General features: G+C 49.0%; 1 protein-coding gene across 8 annotated transcripts in view; it reads left to right on the top strand.

The window, feature by feature from the left end:
• Window positions 1-26,053, top strand: part of RGS14 (regulator of G protein signaling 14) — a 334,003-nt gene that overhangs the window by 157,593 nt on the left and 150,357 nt on the right. Inside the window, exon 1 of one of the 8 annotated variants that reach the window (XM_085618352.1) lies at window positions 13,715-14,018. The exons of 6 other annotated variants lie outside the window; for them this stretch is intronic. In XM_085618352.1, coding sequence (XP_085474478.1) covers window positions 13,986-14,018 — 33 coding nt within the window. In that variant the 5' untranslated portion in view covers window positions 13,715-13,985. Of the gene's footprint in view, window positions 1-13,714; window positions 14,019-26,053 lie in introns of those variants that run through there. One more of the 8 variants, XM_085618351.1, reaches the window with a different exon arrangement.

Raw genomic sequence — 26,053 nt, 5'->3', positions numbered from 1 at the left:
GACAAGAAGAGCAAGAAGAACAAAGACCTGCCCTGCAGCTGCTAAAAAGAGAAGAAGACACCAACTGCTTTGGCCCCAGCCCTACCGGCCTATCGACTCTCGAACCTGCACCAGCGCGGCATCCCTCGTGGCCAGCAACCTCACCAACCCCGGAGGACCTGGCTACCTTTTAGCTCTAAGCCCCTGGGACTCCCACGAGTAGAGGCTCTACTCAAGAAACCTATTTGCTATCCCTGGCACCAGCCCGGGACCGCGGACCCAACACACTCTGCACCAGCCAAGCCTGGCCAGTGCCGGAGTGGACAAAGACCCAGAGGACGACCCCACGGCGACTGTGACCCAGAGTCCGGCACCCAAGGACCCCCCTCGACATCCCGGAAGAAGCCTGCAGCCTCAGAACCAAGTGCCACCCCAGCCGCGATCAACCAGAGGGTAAGATTCCCGACGTCAAAAGGCACCCCTGCACCCGGCGCCCTGCGACCCCCTGTGCCCAATCCCGGGGTACCCACCTAACCTACAACTACCCAACTTACCTCTCGAAGTGGTGGTGGCACCTGAAACAACCTCGTCCCCGAGCCTGCAGCCTCTTTCCAAACCGGAACATTCCCATTGATTTCCATTGAGCGCCCTAAGGCTCAAAAGCACCCTGCACCCAGCCGCCCGAGTGGCCCTGGCAGTGCCCTCTCTACACTAACCTACTTCCCCACTTGCCCTGAGTAAGTGACCAGGAGCCCAGCTCCCACAGCCGCGTGGCTTGCCAGACAGCAGCCACCAACCAAGGCCCCCCTATCCCTCATAGGATAACATTGGGCCCAACTCTCTCTGCACCCGGCCGTCCTGAAACCGCTGAGGGTGAACCAACTGTACCTACCTGACACTGGGGACCCCTGAGTCCATGCCCGGAATTTCAACACTACCAGTCGAGTACTTACCCTTAAACCGCTAACTTCATTTTTCTCATAGGGTAACATTGACTGGCTTTTTCTTCAAAAATCTTCTAAGTGTGAACTTTTCAAAACTGCAAAAATTCACCAAAAATCAGCCAAGTGACAAAAATGAATTTACTCACCTGCTCCTAGGTGAGCTCCCAGTGCTGGATCTTGGTGCCCAGCCCTGACTCTGAAAAGTGTTCACAACTATACTTACCTCTAACTCATTTTTCTCCCATAGGAAACCATTGTCTGCTTTTCTGTGAAATTTCTTCTAAGTGTCTATTTTTGCAAATTTGAAATATTCTTTTAAAATCGTACCATTTCTGCAAACGAAATTACTTACCTGCTTTTGATAAGGACCCCAGTCCTGGGTCTAGGCACCCAGTCCTGGATTACTAAAGTAACGATAAAGTACTCTACCTGCAATTTGAATTTCTTGCCATAGAGATCCATTGAATGTTTTCTGTGAAATATTTTCTAAGTGCTAACTTTTGAAATAGCTAAATATTATTTAAAAATCATTACAGTTATTAAGTCGACTTTCATCACTTGATTCTGAATACTGACCCCAGGCTGGTTCTAGGAGCCAGACCTGGAATTCCAAAAGTAATCTGAAAAGTAATTTATTACAAATAACCTGAATTTACCATTGAGCTCAATGCATTGTTATGTTTAGGAAATAGGATTGTTTATTGCAACCAACTGTGACTGTTTACACAAATTTATTGCTTAAAACAAAAGTATTTATATTCAACCTCTCATTCTGAGAAAGTATATTTTTACCCCCTTTTGTGGTTCTAAAAATAAAACAAGCATATATTATATATATATAAACCATTGGCCTAGAGTTCAGTTATTGAGTGTGTGAAACCATTTGCTGACTGAGTGTGTACAATAAATGCTTTACACTGTCCTCTGGTACTGCCTTACTGCTCGACCAAGCTACCACTTTTGAGAGTAAGGTCATACCTAACTTTGACCTCTATCAGCCTCTGGGGGACTGTGGACTCTGTACACCCTGTACCTATTAGGGAACAGTATATACAGAGCCACTTTCTCACAGTGACTAGCACTCAAAAGCTATTTCTCATTGTGACTTGCCTTACTGTCCTATGTAGAAAACCAGCGAACAAATTAAACATTTGAATACTGTATCTTGCAAATAGGACCTATCTAAAAAAATAATTAAAATGTTTTAATAGTTATTAAAAGTCCAACTCAAATGGTGAAGCCTGATTTTTAATATATATTAAGGTAAAGTAACTTTTATAAAGTTAGCGAATCACTGCCTGAAGTTTCTGGAGGTTATATTTGCATTTGATCTCTCACTTCTGCCAGGCAGTAATTAGCATTTGAATACATGTGAAAAAGTTGTGACGTGCTTCCCAGTAGCAACCTGAATGGACAGAAATTACTCAGTTGAATACCCCAGAATGTGCAGATTTAGGCGGCTGTTAGCATCCTTCTTGACATTACAGTGTCAAATCCTACTTGACAAGTTTGGTGGGTTTTTGCATATAACACTTGGGGCGCATTTGAAAGGAAGGAAAACGGGATGACAGAACAATTCTGGTGGTTGCTGATTTAACTGCTTTGTCCCATCAGACGTCTGTCTCTGGATTTTTGCATATAACAAATGTGTGTGTCTGCGGGGTCATAAATGCAGTCTGTGTCATCATGGTAGGCCACTGTAGGGTCATAGCACATGTGAGGAAGCATGAACATTTTTGCTTTTTTTGTCTGCGCTGCACAGCATTGGCAAAACACATTCTTACCTCTTTATTGCCAATGCATGCTTCACAGCATTGGCAAATCCAATAGGTCTCTATTGGTAGCCAAAAGGCGTGAAGTATTGGCTTTGCCAATGCTTGTTCTTAATGCAATCTGAAAATGCTTGGATCCCTTCTTCATGAGGAGGCAGACGTTGCTTTACTCCCTCCTCTACTCCCCCACACTACTGCACAAGCATGCACATCTCTGAGTGACATGAGGGAGGATCTAATGCAAATACCTCAGTGAAATGTACTAATCTACAGCTCCTGCTTATGTGTGCTAGGGGAAAGTGTCCTACTTTATACCTCCATTCAGAAGGCCCAAGTGCAGCAAACTTCCTGCCTCTTTGGCCTACAACTCGCACACTGGGCCTTTTTGCGTTAGACCTGTTCAGTTTGCTCTTGGCTGCTGCCACCTGTTGATGCGGCAGGCTCCAGGATATTAGGCGTTTGGTTCAATAAAGCCAGGGGTTCTGGTTCAATATGTGCTCCCCCTGGTGAGTGCAAACTTGGCGTGTACAGGACTTATGTTGCCCACCTGGGCTCGGTACCTGTGTACAGAGGAGTGAGGCTGTACGCTGCTACCAGTGTGCTGTGTGCCAGTGGCGGCCGGTATGACTTGCGGATGGTGGGCGGGTACGGGGGAATTGAGGGGGGGCGCGGGTTAGCGCAATGGAAAAAAAAAACCAAATTATATACACTTACCTTGCCGCCGGGTCTCGCCTCTCTGTTCCTTGCCCTGCCCTCTTCATGGAGGGCAGGGCAAGGAGCCCCTGACCAATCACAATGCTGCAATGCAGCATTGTGATTGGTTTAGAGTGTCTGGGTTTGACGCTCATCTAGGGAATGGGGGCCGGGGCTTGCTCTCCACACAGGCTGTGATGCAGCCTGCATGGAAACCAGGGAAGGTGCGCATGACTGGGTTGGGCGGCCCAAGTGGGCCGACCAAAAAGTCATTGCACACTTAGGAGTGGGCAAACCACTCCTTCCCTGCCCTGCTCCGAAGCAGAGCAGCCCCGCCCCCAAAGGAAACATAAAAAGATAATAACTCTAAGTTATTATCATTTTATATTTCATTTACTTTACACTGCCCAAAAGCCGTGAGGCGACGCTCCTCCGCCTTAGCGGAGGAGCCACCACTGCTGTGTGCACCCTCAGCAAGTATAGCACCAACAACTCCCTCAGCACCACAAAATGCTCTAACTTTCAAATTCCAAAATGTCTGAGCTCCTTTAGCTGCCACCCCCAGAGGCGGCTGCTATAAACAAAGGTTGGTGGAGCGGGTGTGGTCTCGCAAGAGGCGTCCGGCAACTGGAGGGAAGGTGGAACGGGATGGGGTGAAAAATATAACATATTTTCTTTAAAACATACCTTTTGCCGCGGCCAACTCCAGCATCGCAGCTCAGAGATTGGTCTGAGCAGGCAGGAATGACGCCCTGCTCAGTAAAGGGAGTCTGTGGGGTTTCTCCAGCCAGGCTGCTCAATGCAGCAGGGCTGGAGAAAACCTAAGTGTGCATGTGTGTTTTGGTCAGCCTGAGACAGCACTTAGGGAGTGGAGTGCACTAGCCCTTCCCCTCCCATTTCTCGGCCCGCCCCTCCCAACACCACTGGCTCAGATCCAGCAAATGTAAAATTGACAGTGGCGGTGGCTGGTGACTTTTCAAAGTGGTGAGGCAAAATAAATTGTGGATTAGTCCGTCTGACATTAGGGAGGTTCTGGGGGGTTCCCACCCCCCCCCAGAGATATTGTTTAAAAGATGGATTGGCAAATAGTTCATTTTAAAGGAAATTTGAGGAAGCAAAATGGTTTATAATGCATGTTTTATTTACAGATAACAGCAGGTAACACATGCTGGCTACCGCACATGCTTGGCTGCCCCCTACCCAAACTCAGGATGCTTAAGTATTTGCCAATGTACAGGATCTGAAAAGAGCATTGGGCAATGTCAAACCCATGGGATTCTGACAGCGTGTTTGAATTTGCATGTAATATTTTTGTTTTCAGTACTTTCTCTTTGATTCTACAAATTAATAAGTGGTTAGATGTCTCAGAACTCCAAACAGCAGTGAAAAGGCACAGAAAATCAATGAATGTAAGAGCAAAAACAGAGCTGGTGACTGAACGGATGTCGTGTATAGCACTGGTCAGAGGAGGAACGACTTGGTAGACCTGGTAGTACAATATCTCAGCATTCAGCCTTCTTATTGAAGCCCCAGACCCCTTTCTAATGGTACATTGTACAGTGAGCTGCACCAGCCCCCCAAGCACCCGTATTAGATTAATATTTGCAACACGCTCCATTGTATGTATCATTTTCTTCAAGATAGATGCGCAATATAATTCATTTCCAGAGGAATGTCTCAATGCGATAATAATGCGTGCAAATCCAGTTCCCGGCCCGGCCCCTCCACACCCCGCACCCCATGTAAACACACTTGTGTATAAAAGCAGCATAAATGTACTGCGGTAGTAGTGATGCCTGCTCAATGAAGAGACCCTTAGCTGGGGTCACGCGTACCAAGCAATTGCCGGGGGCGCCCACAAATCAAAATGATACAGTGCTGAGCATGAGCAGCGCAGTGTTCCATGCCGCCGTATAAGCCGCAGCAGCGCGAGCTCTGTGCTCACCTTTAAGAAAGTGCGCTGTTTGCGTTTGCTGAGCCTTCTCTTGGTTGGCCCTCACTTGCCAGTAGTGACCAGCCACCGGTAGAAAAATCAATCTGTCAGCCTCGTAACCGAGCACTTCCTTAATTTATGAGACAGCTTTTCAGCAAAATCTCGAGAATTAAATTAAAACAGACTTTCACAAGTGCTGCTACATAGGTGAATAACGCACGAACATTAATAAACGGGTGCCCCCTTCTCCCGGCCTGACTTTGAAAAATACTGTGTCAGAGTTTCAGGTCACATTTTGACAACAATTAAGATTTTGATGTAGTGAAGAACCTCCAGTTCCCAATCCCATCGATCCATTGCAACCCCTCACTGAAAGACAACTGATTTTCCTTTAAGAAAGGTATCATTCATATCACACTAAAACAGTCGCGGCCTGCATTACGGGCGGGTGAGGGGGGTGGAATTTGAAATTGGGTTGTCGCGCCGCGGGGGGAATGGGGGGTAGGCGGAAAGGGTTTAATGGAAAAATGAAACTTACCGTCCCGCGCCATCTTCTGGATGTGTCCCGACTCCCGCCGTGCGTTTTTCGATTCCGGGCCGGCCGGCTGCCGCTCTCCTCGCGTCATCAGGAAAGGCAGCCTCCCTACCCTTCGCCAATCAGAACTGGTGAGGCAAATCTGAGCGCGACCCACCTGGGCCATTTTCTCTATGTAGGCTGCTGCATGCAGCAGCCTACATAGAGAAAAGGGAGAGTGGGTGGTCCTGCTCGAGGGCAGGGGGGGGGGGGGAGTGGCTTGCCCACTGTTGTGCATACGGACTGCTGGGGCCGACCAAACAGTCCGTATGCACAACAGTGGGCAAGCCACTCCCCCCTGCCCTCGAGCAGGACTGCCCACCCCCAACCAGGCACTTCTGCTTTCTCGCAGTGCGAGAAGGCAGAAACATAAATGGTAATTATTACCATTTATGTTTCTGCCTTCTCGCACTGTGAGAAAGCAGGGGGGCAGCACCCACACGCCCCTATGGAGGAGCCGCCACTGAAAATTGAACCAATTCAAGAACATCGTTTTGTTTTACATTTGCTGGCTCTGAGCCAGGCAGTGGGGCGACACTCCTCCGCCATTGCGGAGGATCCTCCACTGCCCACACCAGATCCCTTTTATACATAACACTACAATGATATATATTTAATACATTTGCAGGTTTGGGGCAGGGTTCCTAGAACTGCAATTTTGACCGCATGGTACTAAAATGAACCTCCCACACCCATTTACTGTGGTGGTAAGAGTGCAGCAGCGCCCATGGTTTCAGCTCCCACGCTTGGAGGAACCGAAGAGAAAGAGAGAGAGAGAGAGCGCAGGGTAACCTAGTCACACTGTCCAAGGGCAATACTTTTTGAAGCAGTTTTTAGGTCTCGCCTGACCCAGCGCATGCGCTGGTCTGGCAAGACATTTTGTGAGGGCTCCAAAAAGTGCTACCAGGCCAGCCTAGAGCTACAGTGCATGTGCTCGGGCGCACGCGTCGCGCTTTACCGTGATTACTTTCACTTTCGCGGCCGCTTTGATGTCTGATCGCGATCACTTTCGCGGCCGCACGGCCACTTTGATGTTCTCCGTGAGGCTTCAATAGATTGCAGCAGTTAAAACAAGCAGTGGCATAGCCAATAGGTCTCGCTTTTGGGACCTTATAAGTGTTTAGTTATGCAACTGTTGCATACCTAAACACTTATAAGGTCCCAAAGGCGAGACCTATTGGCTATGCCAATGCTTGTTCTTTTAGTTGCACCACTCCATAGGAGTGCACGTGGTTGCAGTGCTGGTCATGAAATAGTTTTGTTTTTTCTCTAACATTCAGCTTGTCCTCTCTCACCCTCCCGTCCCTCTTAGCGATGCTGCTTGTTCCATCCCACCGCCCCATCCCTCTCCGTGGTGTTTCATGCCCCTGCATCCCAGTGCTTGACCCCGAATGGCCCACATTGTTGCTTACTAACGGCACTGCAACACATGGCTAAAAGTCATTGACGTGGACCAGACCTATTGACTTTGTCAATGATTGTTTTCTCTATCAACCCTGAGTTTCTTTTCGATTCTTTTAGTGGCATGAGGGTGACTATTATATATCAAACGCTCCTTGCCCATGAACCATTCTTTCTTCCCTTCAATGCTGCAAATCCACCCAAGATCCACCCAAGAGTGGAAGTAACAGCAGTGCTTAATTTATGCCGGTGCTTCTAGATGGTGTGCACCCAGAGAAAGAGTGAGGAAGGTTGTAAAGGGAGAAAGGAGGAGGAGGAAGGTAGGAAATCATTGACAAATGGGAAAAGAAGATATGAAAAAGAACCCGCAAGAGTAAGCAGAGACCGGAAGTGTAGGGTGGATGAAGAAAGAAGCAAGAGATGGGGTAAGCAGCTTTGGTATTCAGCAAGCCCGCCATTCAACAGCACCGACGGCGAGCTCCTAAGAAAAAACGGTGGCTACCACAATTATTCATTGCACTGTGTATTCCTAGACTTTCATAGCTCGATGGGCCGGTGAGTTTGAGACGAATTCATGGTATTAAATATTACTGCTGAACTGATGTTTTGCCACTAGCCACATATCCCATCCTATATACTGTGGGACTTTCCCTCATCGGCTTTGTTCTCTTTGAGCGAAAGCTAAGTTTGAGGAGACGCGCGTAGTAAAACCAGTTCATAAGGGAGCCCGCCGACGTAAAGTTACCTGAAGCAGGCATCTCATCGGAGCCCTTTTATCCAATTCTGTTTTTTAGGTCTCGGCTGCGAAAGGCTGCGCTTGCGCAGTCTCGCTCCGAGATTTAATGAGTTTGAGTGACTTTGAGAAGAGGGGCTTGCACCCGCCCCTCTTCTCTCCTGTTCTCCATTGGCTGGCCTCTTAAATGCTGGCCAGCCACTGGAGAAGAGGTCCAGTCACTCCGTTGAAGCCCCGTCCTTTTCGTATCGGGGGGCGTGTTTTTTGCGAGAAGTCTCAGGGAGGAGACAACAGCAAAACACGCCCCCCAATCCGAAAAGGACACTCCCTTTCTCCGAGGCATTTTCTGCTGTGCCTCGGAGAAAGGCGGTCGTGTGCTCGTCCGCTCCCCCTTCGTCCGGCTGCTGCTCTGGTTATGTGTGTATTTCCCACTCGTGTGTTAATGCCATCGCGCCTGCCCGGTCAGTTGGAGAAAAAAAGACGGCAAAGATCTAGCAGGGGGAGGGGCGGGGCTGTGCCAGGCACAAGATGGCGGAGGGGGCGGCGGCGCAAGCCAAGGAGCGGCGGCGGGAGCAGCTGCGGCATTGGACTGCCTCTTGCACTAACCAGGAGGCGGCTGAGCCCCGCGGTCAGGCGCGGGCAGTTCGCTTCGATGGAGCCGCCGAATTTCTGGCAGCTTGCGCAGGAGGCGACCTGGAAGAAGCCGAGGCCATGCTACAGGGCAAAGGCGGGAGCGACCTACTCAACAGCACCAACGTCGATCAGGTTGGAGCGGCTTGTATGTGCAGATATGTGTCGGTACCTTATGACAAAGATGGATTGATTCCACAGCCCTTGCGTTTTTGTGAGTCACGTTTTTATTTCGGTCTGTCCTGGTTCGGTCGCCGTTCCACGGGATCTTGTTAAATCGAGCCGAGAGAAAGGAAAAAAGATCTGCATTGGGGGAGAATTTCGCAGCCGACTGCAAACATTAGGTGGTCCTAGGGGAGATTTCACAAGCTGCCTGCTCACAGTAAAACAGGTCTGCTATTGACACAAATGTATGTTGAGACTTTCCACAAAGAATTGAAGCACTGTATAGGTCATGGGAAAAGGAAAACGGGGGTGGGGGCGGTGAGGAGGAGAGGGAGGGGCACACCTCGAGCGGGAGGCGTGCTGGTCATAACATGGGAATGAAGCCTCCTCAACAGGCGCTCGTATTACCTCTGAAACTTGCTAAATATAAACGGACTCATCGCTCCAGCAAACAATGCACGTGTCGCACAAGGGCGTATCTTGCATAGTTCCGCACTGTGCGTTTTATAGAATGTGACGGCAGACTGTGTTTAGTCACCTGAGCATCCACTTACATTGCTACATGCTGCAATTAGTCGAAGGCAGTGCATGGTTGGCAGCAGAAGGCATTCTATCTGTCAAGAAGGAGCTTACTCCCGACTTAATCACCCTCTGAGCCCTGGGACAGCCCAGTGAGCGCCCTGAGCAGTGACCGGCCTACCCTGTTTATAAGGTTCAGATAAGGGCAGGCTGCGGGCAGGCTGCGCTAAGATTTACATCTTTTAAAGGTGATAAAGTAAGAACCACCGACAATGGTGACAGTTATTAAAGATACGGGTGCAGGGCCTGCGTCATATGAAAGTTTGAGGTTGATCCTATTTCGGCATCTAGTGGTGATCAACATGGAGAGAGGTAACTTTTATCTACTCCACTAATTTTAACGCATTAAACGCCCGTTCTCCCCGAAGGCCTCCAACAAATGCATTCCTTAACATTAAGATTGGGAATACTCTTGGTATATATGGGAAGCGGAGGTCTGAACTACCCTAATATTTGCCCATGAGTGAAATATCTCTGTAAGTGGGTATTGTCTTACGGATAAGAAAGGGTAACTTGACTGCCCAGAAATGGTAACCTACGGGACCTGTGGACCTATAGCTCTCACAATTAATCCACATATTTTTGTGTATATAAACTGCGGAAAAAAAAATACAACAGCGCATGTAGTGTTCCTTGTGTTTTTTCATTCAAACATGATGTCCTGAAACCACTTTGAGAGAGCTCCGAGGTAGCAGGAGATTGAACGTTAAAAGTGAAATATTACCCATGTAAGATGTACTTTTGTGGGTAACCCCTTCAAAATAGCTCTCTAACAGGGCCATACCCAGGTAGGTTCAGGCCGCCGCAAAACCCCCCACCCAGCAGTGTAGAGGATAGCTGCTGTGGGTGCAAGAAAGTAGAGCAATGGTTTGCATAGCAAGATGCATATACGCAGCACACTGGAGGGCGGCTCTTCAGAAAATGAGAAACTCTTAAGTGCCAGAGCAGCTTCTAAATCCTATTGTTCCCTTTTATTCAAAATAGTCGAGCTTTCGCACAACAGAAAGCCATTGTAAGCGTGTGTTCTCTATTTACTTGTGGATGGACCAGAAAAAAACGGGCTGCGCTGCCTTTCCCGGTTATAAATGGCCTTCTTTGAAATTGCTTTCTGTCCCTACTCATGCTGCACACGTAAAGGGCCTAAGTGCGCCCCACCTCAGAAGAGCCATCCACTCCTCACAAACAAATGTGGTCGGGCGCTGCAGCCCCTCCCTTCGCTACAGGGACGGCAGGAGCTGGCCACCACCGCCTTGAAGGGTTGTTTCATCACAGATCATAGAAGCAAACTGCCCCTCGTAGGGGGGCTCTCTATGTCGCTTCTATCGCGCAAGCTACGCCAGCTTTTCTGGACAGCTTCAAGAGAAGGAACGGGCACGTGCTTTTACCCCAATGTCGCGCGCTGCTATGAAAACCCCAAACCAAAGTGTCAGCAGCCCCACTTTCCGGGCTTGTCTGACCCTAGAGTACACGGTGTCTGATCAAACTCTAGCGAAGGGAAGAACAACCGTAAATTGTATGGACCACTCTCTTTAAAGCTATGTACCTTAGACGTGCAGTAAGTATATGCACCAGAAAGTATAGCACCCTTAGAGAGGGAAAAAGCCCTCTCCTCTTCAGATGCCAGCACTCACTCTGCATGTTCAGACAAAACAGCTCCATGTGATACTCCAAAATCTCCACAGGTAAGGTAGGAGGTTATGAATAGTGAAAGAGAACAGGAATGCATTTGACCCATGTGTCCCATGTAGGCGAGTGTGGCTAGTAGTTGCTGCTTGTAGGGCCACGAGATTGCAGCCTCACTAGAAACCTCAAATATCATCCAAAGTCTCGCTAAGTAAATATTCGTTCTTTCGAGTTTAGCCCTCATTACGGGACATAACCTGTGAATTCTGGCGCCAAGCGCGGAAAAATCTGCTTGTTGGGGTATTTACAGGGCCTTTTCCCTTCGATAAATGTCAGCAGATTCGACATGCCAATATTTAAATGGGGTACGCAGACTTTATTAAACCCAGTAATAAGCTCTGACCCACTGGTAACTGCAGCACCAACGGCAAACAGGGGTTTGTGCAGGATTATAATTACAGAGGCATTTGTAATCCGTGCATTAGGTGTCTCTAGGGTTTCAGTACATTGAGTCCTGAATAGAAGTGCCCATTACAAACAAAAGTTTGTACAGGGATCAGAAGTGGGTTGTGTGGCAATTACCTCGTTTTCGCACTCACAAAGGAGACCTCGGCAGCTGTAAACGGGCCTCGCCTGCTTAGAATCCCTCTGTGAATTCCCAGCAGGCACAACAACAAGCATTTACAATGCAACGGTCTCGGCATTGTTAAAGTTAGAGCTATTGGCATTGCTCATGACATTATTTTTGTTTATGTTTTTAAAACATGTAAAGAAACGGCATTGTTATTTACAATGTCAATAGCTTAATCTGTGTGTGGGTGCAAATGCAATAGGTCTCGCATTTGAGAGTGATTAAGCTATTGACATTGTAAATAACAATGCCGTTTCTTTAAATGCTTTAAAAACAAAAACATAAACAAAAATAATGTCAAGAGCAATGCCAAAAGCTCTAACTTTACCAATGCCGAGACCATTGCATTGTAAATGCTTGTTTCTTTTAGCATCCAAATTAATTCTGGATGTTGTAGTCTAAGCTCAACCCGTTGGAGTAGAGCTTTACACCTAAGTGACTCGTTCGTTTGAAAACTGGATTTACTATGATGTCCCCCTTGACTTGGAGTCACTGGAATGGTTGCGGCCTACGTTCGACGGACGCGGCCTCCTTCACTCAGTGCTGCTGCGCACGTGACACGAGGCGGTCTCGAGGCGCCCCGTCGCGTGCCGAAGTGAGAGCTGCAGGGAAGCCTGGCTGGTATGTGACGCTTGGTTAGCGATGAAACCCACAGAGTCGGAAGTGACTTTAACGCATTTGCAAGCGCGATGTCACCGCAGATAGGGACGCCCAGAACTCTCTCTGCCCTGCCCATTTCCGCACTTCCCCTAACGGATCCTCATCGGTCTCAGTGTTATCCTGCGACACCCTGTTCGTGTCTCTCTCACGTGTCTCCGCAGTCTTTCTGCCGAGCATGACTTACTCAAGCCCCTGTCACTGCACTCTAAGGCTGTGCCGGATTAACCCCCGTGGAGGCCCCCAGGCAGGCGAAATTTCGACAAACTGACAGCTGTCAGAAGATGAGCTTTAAAGAGACAAACTGTTGTGTGAATCTGATGTCTCTGGTTTATGTACTTGTTAATGGGTACATTATTTGCATTAATACAGTATTTTCCCTATAGTCTTTAATGTAAAGTTTTCGTTTTTTTTATTGATTTAATTTTTTTCTATCTTTTTGAAACCATATTTAAGAAAGAATGATTATTTCATGCTCAAATCAATATTATTTTGATCCATTGTCGCGGGGCCCCTGAAAGGAGTGTGGCCCATAGGCCAATGCCTACTTTGCCTATTTGGTAATCTGGAACTACTCTAAGGTGGCCGCAACTCGTGAACCTTACTGCCGTGGAGAGCGCCCCCTTCTTTAAAAGCTGAGTCTTCAAGGTTCAAGAGTCCATGGCGTGAATTTCTTGGGGTTTAATCCAACATTATGATTCCTAATGGTGAGGCTTTATTTTCGCTCGCCAGTTGGTTGAGACGGATCAAGAGACTGACGGAGCTCCGTGATATGAGACCATCACCCAATGAATGAGACTGCGCTACAACAATAACACTGACATGCAATAAAAAATGCTGGGCTCTGAGGGGCAAGACATGCAGCCTGAGAGCACTGGCGTAACGAAAATTGATGAGGCCTCCCTGCAAGGAACGTGAAGGGGCCCCCTCCGGGCTCAATCAAGAGTGCTCTGGCAAGAGTGCTGTGCTGAGGGGGCCCCCTGGAGCTTGGGCCCCCCCCACACCGCCGGGGCTGCGGGGGGCCTTTGTTACGCCCCTGCCAGTGAGTTACATTATGCTTCTAGGTGTGAGATTCACATTTGATCTTCCAATCAAAGCACTAGGCTACCACCTCAGCCCCACAGTGAGTGCATGTGACTGTTCTTCATGGAATCATGCTGAGACCAAATGAGAGACGGACTGCGTCATCAGCCGCTTGGCATGCAGAAAAATAACACTTTTCAATCACTGTGTTAGTGTGCCTAAAGCTGTTCTCCCACAAGGACCTCAAAGCAATTAAGTTGTGCAGTGTGCACTTTATAAATCAGAAACACAGGTGTGAGGCTCACACTACATGAGTGAAGCGTTGGGCGCCTTCATAGTATATGTGCATTTCAGCATTGTTTTGTTCAAACCACAAGCGATGAGGAAGAGGCTTGGTGCTCTCCCCCTCCCTCAGCCCCTGCTTCCTGCCACAGTTTTTGTTCTTTGCTAACACTTCCTGTCATGGTGAGCAAAGTGTGCGATGACGACTGTAGCAATTGCACGACAGCTGAGCCTGACGGCGCATCTAGTACTGCAGCATCAATCGCTCTCACACCGCTGTATAACTTGCTGCAGAACAATTACTAACTGATCACAGTAGACACTGAGACTGGACAGTGGAAAGAAAACTGCTGAATTCGTGGCTTCATGGAGTTCCTGGAAATCCCGGTCTCTCGAAGGGTAAGTGATTGATTAGAGCCCAGCAGTGTTCTGGGTAACAGTGGGTGTCAACAGCCGATGTGCTATGGCAGATTGTGTCCATGGGTGTCCCCCTGCCGAGTGAATATGTATTGGGGCAATAGGTTAATTGCCTGGCAGGTTCATCTGCTTCAGCCTGTGATTATGTGGGTGTAATTGGAGGTGTGTACATGATGCCTCTTGTCATTCTGTTATTCCTGGTGGATCCGTAGCCACATGCAGAGGTTGCTGAATATCAAGGCTGCCTAGCTTTCATTTCACTTCATGCCTCTTTCTTTCACCATCCTGCACTTTCCATCTCTTTATCTCACTCTTGCAGAATCCCTTCCATCCTTTCTTTATCCCTTTTTCATGGTTTCCCTACCTTTCTCTTTCTCCTCCTTTCTCTCGTTGATGACTTTCCCTCTCTTCCTCTGGGTCAAAGTCTGAAAAAAGAATACCTCCTGGTCCTCCTGAATGAGTGCCAGTGCACTCACCACAGTGGCCTTCTGGATGAATGATCATTTGCTGATGTTGAGACCAGAAGACAAGATTGCTGGTTGAAGAGCTCTCACTTGCCTGGTGAAACCGTTAAGCCAGCACTGTTTTTCTCTTCACGTTTTTGGGTTTGCTTTTGCATCCTCATTGTAAATAGAGGACTACAGGTCCCAAAAACAGAGTCCTGGTCGAGCTACTCACACCTGGCATGGGGCAAATGGACATTTTTGTGGAAGAGGGTTCTGATAGGTAATAGCACGCGCGCTATGCTGTTGTAATTGTAGGCTGCAGCGCTGGTCATTTTTAAAATTACCGTTTTTCTATTTACTTTTGTTTTAATTTCAATTTTACCCTGTTTTTAACTGTTCTTGTAGCGCCCACACACCTGCACTTTAAATCGGGCCCCTCACCGCGTTTTGAGCGGATTTGTGATCTTTCTGCATTCGTTTGGCGCGTGGTCGCCACCTTGGGGGTGGCTAGTGTCGACTGTGCCACTTGTTGAGCGCTCTAGCGCTTATTACGATCACAGGTGAGCCCTACTTAATGCTCGCTATACCCGCGCAGCGGTAGCGCCTGTCTCGCGCCGGAGTCAAGCCAGAGTCCTGCCCGTCTGCGCCCGTCAGCGTCCCAGAGGCGCTCGGGGCGGCGGGACAGGCTCGGCCACCCAGCATGTGCCATACAGGACCACTCGCGCTGCGTTATACTGCTGGGGAGCTCCGCGCTCTCCTCACTGCTTCCAGTGGCTGCGGTACTGTCTTTCCTGGGCGTCACCGTGGTAAGTCCATCTGCCCCGGGTGCGGATGGCGTCCCTCCCGTGCTTTGCCTTGTTCCCCTGGCAATAACATCGCCAGTGTGGGATATCTCTGCATGCTATTAAACACCAGATCGGCGTGCAGACATGCACAAGACGTCTTTGAGCTTCTTGACACGGCTAAGCCACTGTGTCTTATGCTCACCGTGACATGGTGGGGAGAATTTTCGAATCCAGACGTCGCCATGGCAATTCCGCCTGACTATAACGTCTCCAGGAAGGACAGAGCGAAGGGAAGGGGCGGTGGAGTGGCACTGGTGGTGAAGAAAGGCACGGCTTGTACTATCCTGCCAGTGGAGGATATTCGTGGCTCGGAGTCCCTCGCTTTTTCTATCGCTTTGGCTCCGCATCAATCAGTCAAGGGATTATTGGTCTATAGACCGCCTGGCCCACCCGGAACGTTCTTTGAAGATCTTGACTCCGTTTTACTGGGACTGGCCCTGAAAGCAGAACACTGCATCGTGGCCGGAGATTTCAACTTCCGGATGGATGATCCATCCGACGCGGCCGCTATTAAAATCTCAGAGGCTATGGCACCGCTGGGATTGCTCCCCTATCTGCAGGGGCCGACGCATGACAAGGGGCACACTCTTGACCAGGTCTTCTCGACTTCCCCTTTTGAGGTCCTAGAGATTATCCCGGTACTATGGTCAGACCATTCGCTGGCTTAATTTTCGATCAAAGGCACAGTTAGATCGGCTGTTGCCGCCCCACAGCAGCATGGTCGCACCCATAGGGCGTACCATCGAGTGACCCCTGAGATGCTGGCTCAGGCTGCCCTGGATCATCCCTGCCCCCTCTCTGGCGACCTGACGAAGGATTTGGAGTCCTTGCTGGCATGGCTTTCTGACAGGCTCAACGATCTTGCCCCGGAACTGGCCCCCCGTCTTACTCCTAAACGAGTTTCCGCCCCTTGGTTCACCGCAGCACTGTCGGCCAGGCGGCAGCAGTGCAAGGTAGCTGAAAGAGCCTGGCGGGTAAAATATGACTCTGATGCTAAGTTGACCTATAAGAGCGCGGTTAAGGAGTATTACCGGGACATTCGCCTGGGTAAGAAAGCCTACTTGGCAGGGAGGATAGAAGCTGCCTCCAACTCCTGTAAGGAGATTTTCTCTATAGTTAGAGAATTTATTTCTCCACGGACTAACATCTTTGAGGAGAGACCCTCTGACTCTTGGGCCTCTGATCTTGCTAGTTTTTTTACCAGCAAGGTCCAACTTATACAGGATTCTTTTCCATCGGCTGTACCCGTGGAGCGAATTAATTCTGAGGCCAACCGATCGCCCCCGGCTTCGCCAGGCTTGACGCTGGGCGTATTTCCACCTATTTCTGCGCCCGCCTCTTTAGCACTTTTGGGCAACTTGAAATCGGGCTCGCCCCTGGACCCATGCCCTGCTAAAATTCTGGCGAAATTGGCCGAGGTGGTTAATCCATTGGCCAACCCGCTACTGAATCTCTCGCTGAGCCAGGGAGTGGTTCCGCAGGCTTGGAAGCAGGCAATGGTCATCCCGCTGCTCAAGAAGCCTGGTCTGGATCCAAAGGCCCCAGTCAACTACCGGCCTATCTCTCTGCTGCCGGCTCTCACGAAAGTTGTTGAAAAGCACGTGCAGACGGTGCTGTCCAATTTTCTAGAGTCGAATGAGATTCTGCATGCCACCCAGTCGGGTTTTCGCCCAAATCTCAGCACGGAGACTGCGCTCCTCGAGGTCTCAGAAACTATTAAAGGGGTTCTGGATACTGGGGGCAAAGCCATGCTGGTGATGCTGGACTTGTCGGCGGCTTTCGACACCGTCCCCCATGACGGTCTTCTCACAAGACTCTATGAGATTGGACTACGGGGGACGGTGTTCAGCTGGTTTTCCTCCTTTCTAGCGGGCCGCCGGCAAACGGTCTGGGCCTCGCCAGATTCCGCCGTGATGCCGCCTCTGGGAGTCTGGGTCCCTCAGGGCTCTATTTTGAGCCCGACCCTCTTTAATATCTTCATGACCCCTTTGGCGGCGTTGGCGGAGTCGTTTGGGGCCCGGATTGTATCTTATGCAGACGACACCCAGCTCCTCTTCTCGTGTAAGAGAGGAGGAGACTTTGATGGGGAGAGTATCCGGGATTGCCTTGGGGCTGTGTTTCAATGGTTTCAACTGAACAGCCTCAAGTGCAATTCCGATAAGTCCGAGGTACTTTTCTTTGGGTGTGACACGGAGCCAGACTGGCAGGCTTGGTGGCCTACCAATATGTTCCCCCCCCAACTTGTTCATCCCAAATGGCTAAGAACTTGGGGGTCAAGATGGACAAGGGGTTGACTATGAAGTCCCAGATCCTGGGGGTGTCGGGCACTTGCTTCGGCCTCCTTAGGATGTTACGGAGGTTTCTTCCCCTCTTATCGGAGGAGCACAGGAAGCTGACTGTGCAGGCCCTGATAGGCTCTAGGCTAGATTATTCAAACGTTCTGTACCTGGGCCTGCCAGAGTACCTGCTACAGCGGCTCCAAATTGTGCAGAATGCTGCGGCTAGAGCGATTTTTGGATTGAATAGACGCGTTAGTGCTGCGGGCTTGCTCCAGACCCTGCACTGGCTCCCAATCCGCAAGCGGATCGCCTTTAAGGCTTTGACCCTGACATACAAGGCCCTCCATGCGACGGGAGCTAAGTACCTCCAAAGGAGACTTACCTTCTACCGACCGGCTCGCTCTCTGAGATCAGAATCCCTGTTTTTGGCGATCGTCCCGCGAGTGAAGAGAGTGCGCTTGGGAGGTCGCTCCTTTGGACTACTGGCGCCACAGCTGTGGAACTCTCTGCCTCTTACACTTCGGGGAGCCACCAGCTTACTAGCTTTTAGAAAGGACCTCAAAACCTGGTTGTTCACCCAGTAGGTCTTTTTTTGCTCGTTGTTTTCTTTCTGTCTGTGACACTTTCTCTTTTAATGTGTTATGTTAGTATACTGCAGCCTACCCTAAATAAAAGCGCCGGGACACTCTTTTTGAGTAGCCGTGCGCTCTATAAAAGCCATTTTAACATAACATAACATAGGTGTATGATATTATCCCAAAGGAGATGACGGGTGTTAGCTGCCACTGTTTAATGCCATGTCTCCAGTCTATGTTATCAGGTGGGCACACTCGCAGTACCAGTCAACCACAGCTTGGACTTCCAGGCTCAAGCGATGCCACTTCTATGGTGGAGTTTTCCTATCTTTATTTTGTGATTTATTGAATGTGGTCAGCGTGTGTCAAGTGGCAACAATGTGTTTACAAGGCTTAGCCAAAGTCAAAACAGTAATAAGCTATATTATTTTATTTTGTGGTTTGTATAGAGACATTGATTTCAATTAAAAACCAGCATTTGCAATGCAATAGGTCTCGCATTTGCGAGAGTTTGAGCTATTGGAATTGTAAATGACAATGCTTTTTATTTAAGCTTTTGAAAACCTGCAAGCTGTGCGTAAACATGCACTTTGTACTTATAGTCCTTGCTTATGAGAGGCAAGGCTGGCAGTCTCTTTTTTTTTTTGCCAGCCTTGCTTCTCGTAAGCAAGGACTAAACAAGTCTGTAAGAGAATCTGCCAACAGAGAATGATGCCAGGAGCCATTGGGTCCAAGTGGTAGATTCCAGGAGGTCTGTAAGAGAGACCCTCCCATCCCAGATAGGGCATGATGCCAAGAGCCATGGGGTCCAAGTGGTAGCTTTCAGAGGCTGGGTTGGCTTTGGTGCTGCAGGCATGACAGTTTGTTGGCGCACCCCAAAGACCTGTGTCGCTACGGATTCCCTCCCTACCACTCTTTAACAGCGCCCCTCAATTTTCCAAAACCAGTCTCTCTCACATGCATTTCTTTTGTTTTATAGCACCACTCATGCCAGTGTAGGGTGTCAGAGCACTTTGGATCACACATACACACACTACACTGAGACAATGAATCATACATGTGTGAATCAGTGTATAGGAAAGGTTACATAAGACAGACTACAAGGTGTAGGAGTCGCATGTCATCCATACTGGTAGGCAGTATATTTTAAGAGTGCTTGGTCTGAAGAAGCACAGACTCAGGATTTAAAAACAGAACACCATAGTTGGGGGTTCTCTTTATTATTAATAATAATGATCAATTTTTACCCAAATTAACCCTTTTTGTGACAGTAGGATAATGAAAGGCTGGGTAAGAAAACAATGTTCTAACCTATATCTTGCAGTGTGCATGGTGCCCCTTTGATGACAGTTCATAGGTCACTGTGTTGTATTAGGATTTTAACTTATGAACTCAAGTAACAGAAGGATCTCTGCGACAAACACAGTAACGCACTGAACTATTTACATTATATGCACTTCTGTGATCTGCATGGTACACGTTCTTTGCAGCAGGCATATTAACCCTCTGCACGACCTTATGAGCAATCAAAACTTTCATTAGACAACACTCCGATCTCTCTCCACCATGAATATTAATCACAGCATTATATTGACATTTTTACTGTTGCCTGGAAATTGCTGGAGGCAAAGAATCTACAGCAGGTGCTTTTAAATCCACAATATATTGTGGAAACATAGCTTCCCCCACCCCCACCTGAAGTCAGCGCCCGGTGCAGTGGCACCGTTCGAACCACCCTAGTGCCGACCCTGGATTCAGAGGTCTACCTGGATACACACAGCATAAGTGAAGCACACAATCTGTGGCCGATTGGGGGGGAGGGGCACCGACAGAAGCAGTGAACCGTGGGTTCAAACGCGCAACCCCCCTACAATCCCTGTGCGACGGATAGCGCTGCTAGCATCACCAAACACCCTCTCCAGGAGCTAGCTGATTGCCAGGGGCCCTCTGGAGCAGCCCTCGCCCCACTTGGGTCCTTGACCCCACACCCAACCCTGGCTGTCTCTCAAGACAGACTGGGGATTCGCCTGGCACCCTACTTCTAGCGACCCCTCGAACACCTTACAAACATTCTTTAACAGACACGTCTGTGGTTGGTCTGTAGAAAGACCAGGCCGTCGTAGTCTCTCAGCTCAATCAGCCAGTAGCCCCCTGAGTCGATGAGACTGAGAGGCCCGCTTGTGCCAGTGACGACAAGCCGCACCACCAACCCACTGCACGACACAGTGCCCAGCACTGGTGCCACCCGGGCACCCACACCGCCGTCAGCCCGGGTCCACCAGCCTCCTCCTCTACCAGGAACCGGAGGCCACTTGTACAGCGCCAAGTGCGAGGGGAGCCAGCTAGCGCTGCTGGAGCTATTAACCAGCAAACTGGTACTTTTGTTACTGACCGACCTTGGAAGTATAAAAAGCTGAACTGGCCCCATCGAGATCCTCCCTTCTAGATCAGTAAGAGAGACAAGCACAGTTTCTTAAGTATGTACATGCACCACTCACATTCGCAAGTATGCACACACGCCAATACACTGAGTACCACCTGTGCGTACACACATTCTGACGTGCACACACACAAATCATTAGCCGCCCACAGTGCACGTACACAGTACTGAGGCAGCATTCTCTGCACGCCCACTCTTCAGAGGTCATGGGGAGTATACTCAGTGTCCTTGTTTGTGTGCACACGTTCTAAGGAGAAGCATAAAAAAGGTCAGAGAGCATTGTTGGGCAAGCGCATTCCGCAATGCACGCACATTCACAAGTGCGCGTGCATATGCCTGTATGGCTAAATGTGTGGATGTGTCTGAGGGTGGGTGGTTGGATGGGTGGCTGTCTGACGGTGGATGGATGAATGCATGAACGTGCGAGGGTGGGTGGGTGTGTTGATGGATGAATGGATGGATTTATAGATGAATGTGTGTGTCTGAGGGTGGGTGGATGGTTCGAAGGGTGGATGAATGAATGGATGTGTGTGTGTGTGGATGGATTGTCAGGCGAACTGGTTCGGTTCACGTTCACCCACATCACTCTACACGCACTCAGTGCCATTTAGGATATATGGTTCAAACGGGTATGAATGTTATTTCCCCAGTTACTCCCTTGCTGTGATTTTTCTACATACGCCTATTCCTTCCGTCGCGTGTTCACTGTAAGTCTTCTCTAAACCCCCCTGATGCTGGTGAGTCTTGGAATTACCTGCACGCGCGGGGTCCTACATTTGTCGGGCGCAAGCCCCAGACATTCCTAAGGGGTGCTATCTCCTCACGGCTCTTTGTCAGGGCCATTGCAGCTCACGGGTTCCAATCTTGTGCTAATATGACCACTTTCACACGACTCCTGGAAAGAATGAGCCGATTTCAGCAATTCGCTTCTGCGTGGTTTCTCGCGTGAGCAGGAGCCCGCGCCCAGAACCGGCAGCCAAACGGGCTTTCTGCCTGAGGGCAAAAAACCGTAAGGAGAGAAGTTTTGTTGGGAGGAGGGGAGGTGAAACCAGAGAAAGTACAAAGGAGGAAGGGGGGGCTCAAGCGTGGGACCAGGACACAAAGCTGTTTCCCGTCCAGGCACGTGCACATCTCCTGTCCGAGATGATCTGGAGCCGACAGAGTAGTACATGTGCACATCGCCTGTCCGGGCACGCACATGTCCTGTCCCCCTTCCGGAGACACCATGCGCGTGCACATTCCCTGTTCAGGCACGCACATGTCCTGTCACCCTTCGGCCAAGAAACCGACAACAATAGATCTCGCCAACGCGAGCAGCGAGCATGCGCTGTGTTGCTAGGCGAGACCTAATGAGTCCTGTTCCTGAGGTTTATTCACACTGTTCCACCAAGTGCAGACCGAATGTTACATATTCACATATTAGTTAATTTTCCCTTTCTATTTACATAAAGTAATTTGGAGCAAAAATAATTAAAACAAGCATTGGCATAGCCAATAGGTCTCGCCTTTTGGACCTTATAAGTGTTTAGCCATGCCACACTTGATGTTGTTGCACCAAGGATATTGTGCTGGATAACTAAACACTTATAAAGTCCCAAAGGTGAGACCTATTGGCTATGCCAATGCTTGTTTTGTTTGGAGGGTGAGAATGAGCCCAAAGTGATTGATACAGTGTAAATGAGGCTGAGTTGAGAGGTGTGTCTGTTTGTGTGCGGCTCTGTGTGTGGCTGTGTGTGTATGTTTGTTTATTGTGTGTGTGGCTGTGGGTGCATGGCTTTGTGTGTGCTTATGTATATTAATGCATGTGTGTGTTTGCATGTGTAACTGTGTTATTGTGTTCATGTGCATGTAGCATGTCTCAGTGTATTCAACCCTTTGCAGAGCTACATGTCGAGGCCTTGCACCTGCTCTCAACAAGCACCAGGTAAACAGTCTGCTTTCACAAGCCTGCCTCCCACTTGGTCTGCGGCCCAAGCGAGTGTCAGGCCCGCATGAAGCGCTTTAACATCTGCTGTCTGTGCCGTGGTTTCAGAGGCGCAGACGCCAAATCGCGGCCAAAACACATGGAATTTAAGGAGGAAATGAAATTAGTAGCAACAGCCTTACCACAGGCAGAGTCAAGAGGAAGCAGGCACTGCCAGACTCCCAGGAGGGGTGAAAACCTGAGTGTACAAATCCATCTGGCCCACCATCCGGTGTCCCCCAACAACAGTCAGGTTCCACGTCACCCGCCCACAGAGGCGGAAACGCAGTCATTGGATTCTGCGGGAGGAAGCGAAGGCTTCTAAAGTAATCAAGTGTTACAAAGCACTGAACTGAAACCCATTACACTTGGTTCAGGCTTCTCTGAAATGGCGGCGAGCGCTGCTGCAAGCCTGCACGGTTAGCCCACAAATCTCGGCTCTACAGATTAAAGTGGCGCATTGTGTGAGTTGTGGCAATATAGATGTCTCATTCTTCCTCCTGCCATCACATGCCTAGGAGCAGTGACCTAAGACAAGATAATAGCATTGAGGGTGTGAGAAATTTGCGTAATTACCTTTTGAATGATTATGAGACATTTCTGTAAAATTACGTGAGATGCAAATCTGGTATTTTTGCTTCATTATTTGAGGATGTGGTTTACGTTAAAAAAAGAACAAGCATTGGCCGTAAACGCCCGGCCGCGAAAGTGAAAGTGATTGCGTTCGCTATCAAGCGCTGCGAGCAATGCGCTTAATGAGCATGAGGAGGAAAGCCTCTGCTCGTCAGCGCGCGCCCGCGCACATGCACTGTAGCTCTAGGCCGGCCATGGCAGCATTTTTTTAAGCCCTCACAAAAAGTCTCACCAGACCAGCGCATGCGCTGGGTCAGGCGAGACCTAAAAATGATCAAATTGGCATACACTGTCATATAGTGATGCATGTTTTCCCACATTATAACCTTTGTTGTTTAGTAATTGTTTATAGTTGCATATGTGTATTTACACACAAAAATGTCATCCGTCTAGCAAAGTGGGAGAGGAAGTGTAGGAGAGTAGGATCTGCCTCTTATGTTGCCCCCACTTTGTTTTCCTGATGTTTATACTGGTTTCTGGCTATAGTCAGGCTGGGACCCTGCTAATCAGGGCCCCAGCCTCTCTGTTCTCTCTAAACAACTTGGAATGCATATTAGGTGCACTAGTGATTGGATACTGTGGTACCTTATGAGCCCCTAGTATATGGTACCTTAGGTACCAAGGGCATAGGTACTTCACAGGCCTACCAGGGGCTGAAGCATGTATTATGCCACCCCTGGGAAGCAGACTAAATCTGACACCACAGGCCTGCTACTGCAGCCTGGGTGAGGTGGTGCTAGCACCCCTCACTGAGATATAGGTTCACCATATCTCTCCCTGCACACACATTTAAACCTATCAGTCACCCCTAAGGCAGGCCCTATCAATCCTGAGGGCAGGGTGCTTGGTTTCCATGTTAGGGGGTGCCTCTGCCTGAGCTGGGCCCCTCTGCAGCTCTCAGAGTCTATTCTCTGGGGCTGTTTGTGAATGCGGTCAAACCATATACTCTTAAGTGCATTATAACTAGGGCTCCCGGTTTTCAGTTTTTACGGATTTTTACATATAAATACAGACGGAAAACAAGTTTTCCTTTATCTGTATTTATATATAAAAACGGGAAAATACTAGTACATTTTGCTGTGCTGCCGTGCTCCAGCAGACCTGCCTACAGTAACAGAAAACGTGTCAGCCCGGGCTGAGACAGCTTCCCGGGCACACACAGAGCTGCCAGCCTCACCCGGGTGCTTCACAGGTCTTTGAAAGACCATTTACTTTTTAATGAGGCTTTGTTGTTATTTCACCCCTTTTAGAGCCCCTGCCAGAGTCAGATTAGGAGCCTCTATTCACACCATTAATGCGCACCTGTTTTTCCAGTGGGTCGGCGAGTCAGTTCGAGACTGGACAAACTCAGCTCGCTCTGAGAAGTGTCTTGGAGGGAGGGCGTTAAACCCTGGGGCACCTGGGACTGGGTTCCAAAGACATATGAACACCCTGATGGTTGCGGCGTGGAAAGCCTGAGACCACTGTGGTGGAGGATAAAGACTGCGTGACGTCCGGGGGGGAAATACAGTAAGATGCCTGGACAGTGTCTGAAACTCGCATGACTAGAACATGGCAGGGAGCCCGTTAACTCTATTAACCACCATACAGAGGCGCAACTAGTGCCAAATTTCGGGGGGGGGGGGGCTAAGAAAAAATGTCGGGGGGGGGCTGAATCTTTAAGCAGTAGGCAGAGTGGAGCTGCAGGGGCTCTTAGAAGGGGTGAAATAACAGCGAGGCCTCATTAACATGCAGATGGTCTTTTAAAGACCTGTGAAGTGCTCGGGTGCGGCTGTGTGTGTGCCCGGGAAGCTGTCTCATCCCGGGCTGCCACACACGACCGGGGGGCTGAAGCCCTTTGAGTCCAATGGGTGTTGCGCACCTGCCACCATATAACAACTGCAGCCTCTGCTTTAAATGGGCAGGAGGTACTCTCGGGTACTGAGAACCTACAGTTCTTTTATTTGCAAGGCAGAGTAACTGCACGCCTTTGCTTTGAAGCAATACTTTGTAAATGGGAGAGTCGTTTCTGTGTTCGGGTCAGGTACTCTGGCATGGGATTATCTGTACTTTTTTATTTCCAGTTCAAGCACTTTCTGTAGCCGAGAGGCATGCTCCTGTGACAGGGAGTCCTGTTTCCAAGCTAGGTGCCATGGACACTTCTTATAGGTAAATGTTAGGCATTCGTGATACCCGTGATTTGCACGGTCACCCAGCGAGAGAGCTGTTACAGTGGTTATGGTGGAAAAGTCACTCCCGAGTTTGATGTACAGTCGCTCCGTCCCAGGTTCCCAGCGATTGGCCCTCCCTATCCCCTTGGGCTAGCTGTCCTCCCCCCCCTCCTTCTTAATCTGGTGCCACTCAGAGGCCACAGGCGGACCTGATGCGCAGTGATAACGAAGCGACGCCCAGTTCTGGGGAGTTGGACTGTGCAGCCTGTGCCCTTTGGGGATCTTTTCCTTGTCTTGCTTGTTTTGGTGTACTCGTCACCTAACTTCAACAAGGTTATGGTAATATTTTTGTTTTGTAGTTATTCGAAGTTGTTTTTGTTGGTGCAATCTAAAACTGTTTTGAAAAAGACTAAACACTCCTGGTAACAGAGTAACTGGCTTCACCGATCATTATATCTTGCCATCGTTGACACTTAGTACAGTTTTATTTTATTCATTTTGCGGCTCAGTGGAATTATGCAAGGTAAACCACATTAAAATGAGCGCGCGCTCAGGTTTAAGTGGCAATACTGTTTTGATACTGTACGATGATTGGTTTGAGTGTATAGTTGTTTATGATCCACTTTTTGGATATTGTTTAAAAATTGAAAACATATTTATATATTATTATACGTTGCTAACAATTC

This window comes from Triturus cristatus, chromosome 7 (genome assembly GCF_964204655.1).
Source record: "Triturus cristatus chromosome 7, aTriCri1.1, whole genome shotgun sequence".
Taxonomy (NCBI): Eukaryota; Metazoa; Chordata; class Amphibia; order Caudata; family Salamandridae; genus Triturus; species Triturus cristatus.
The sequence above is the reverse complement of the archived record's forward strand: the minus strand, read 5'-3'. Positions and strand labels throughout refer to the sequence as shown.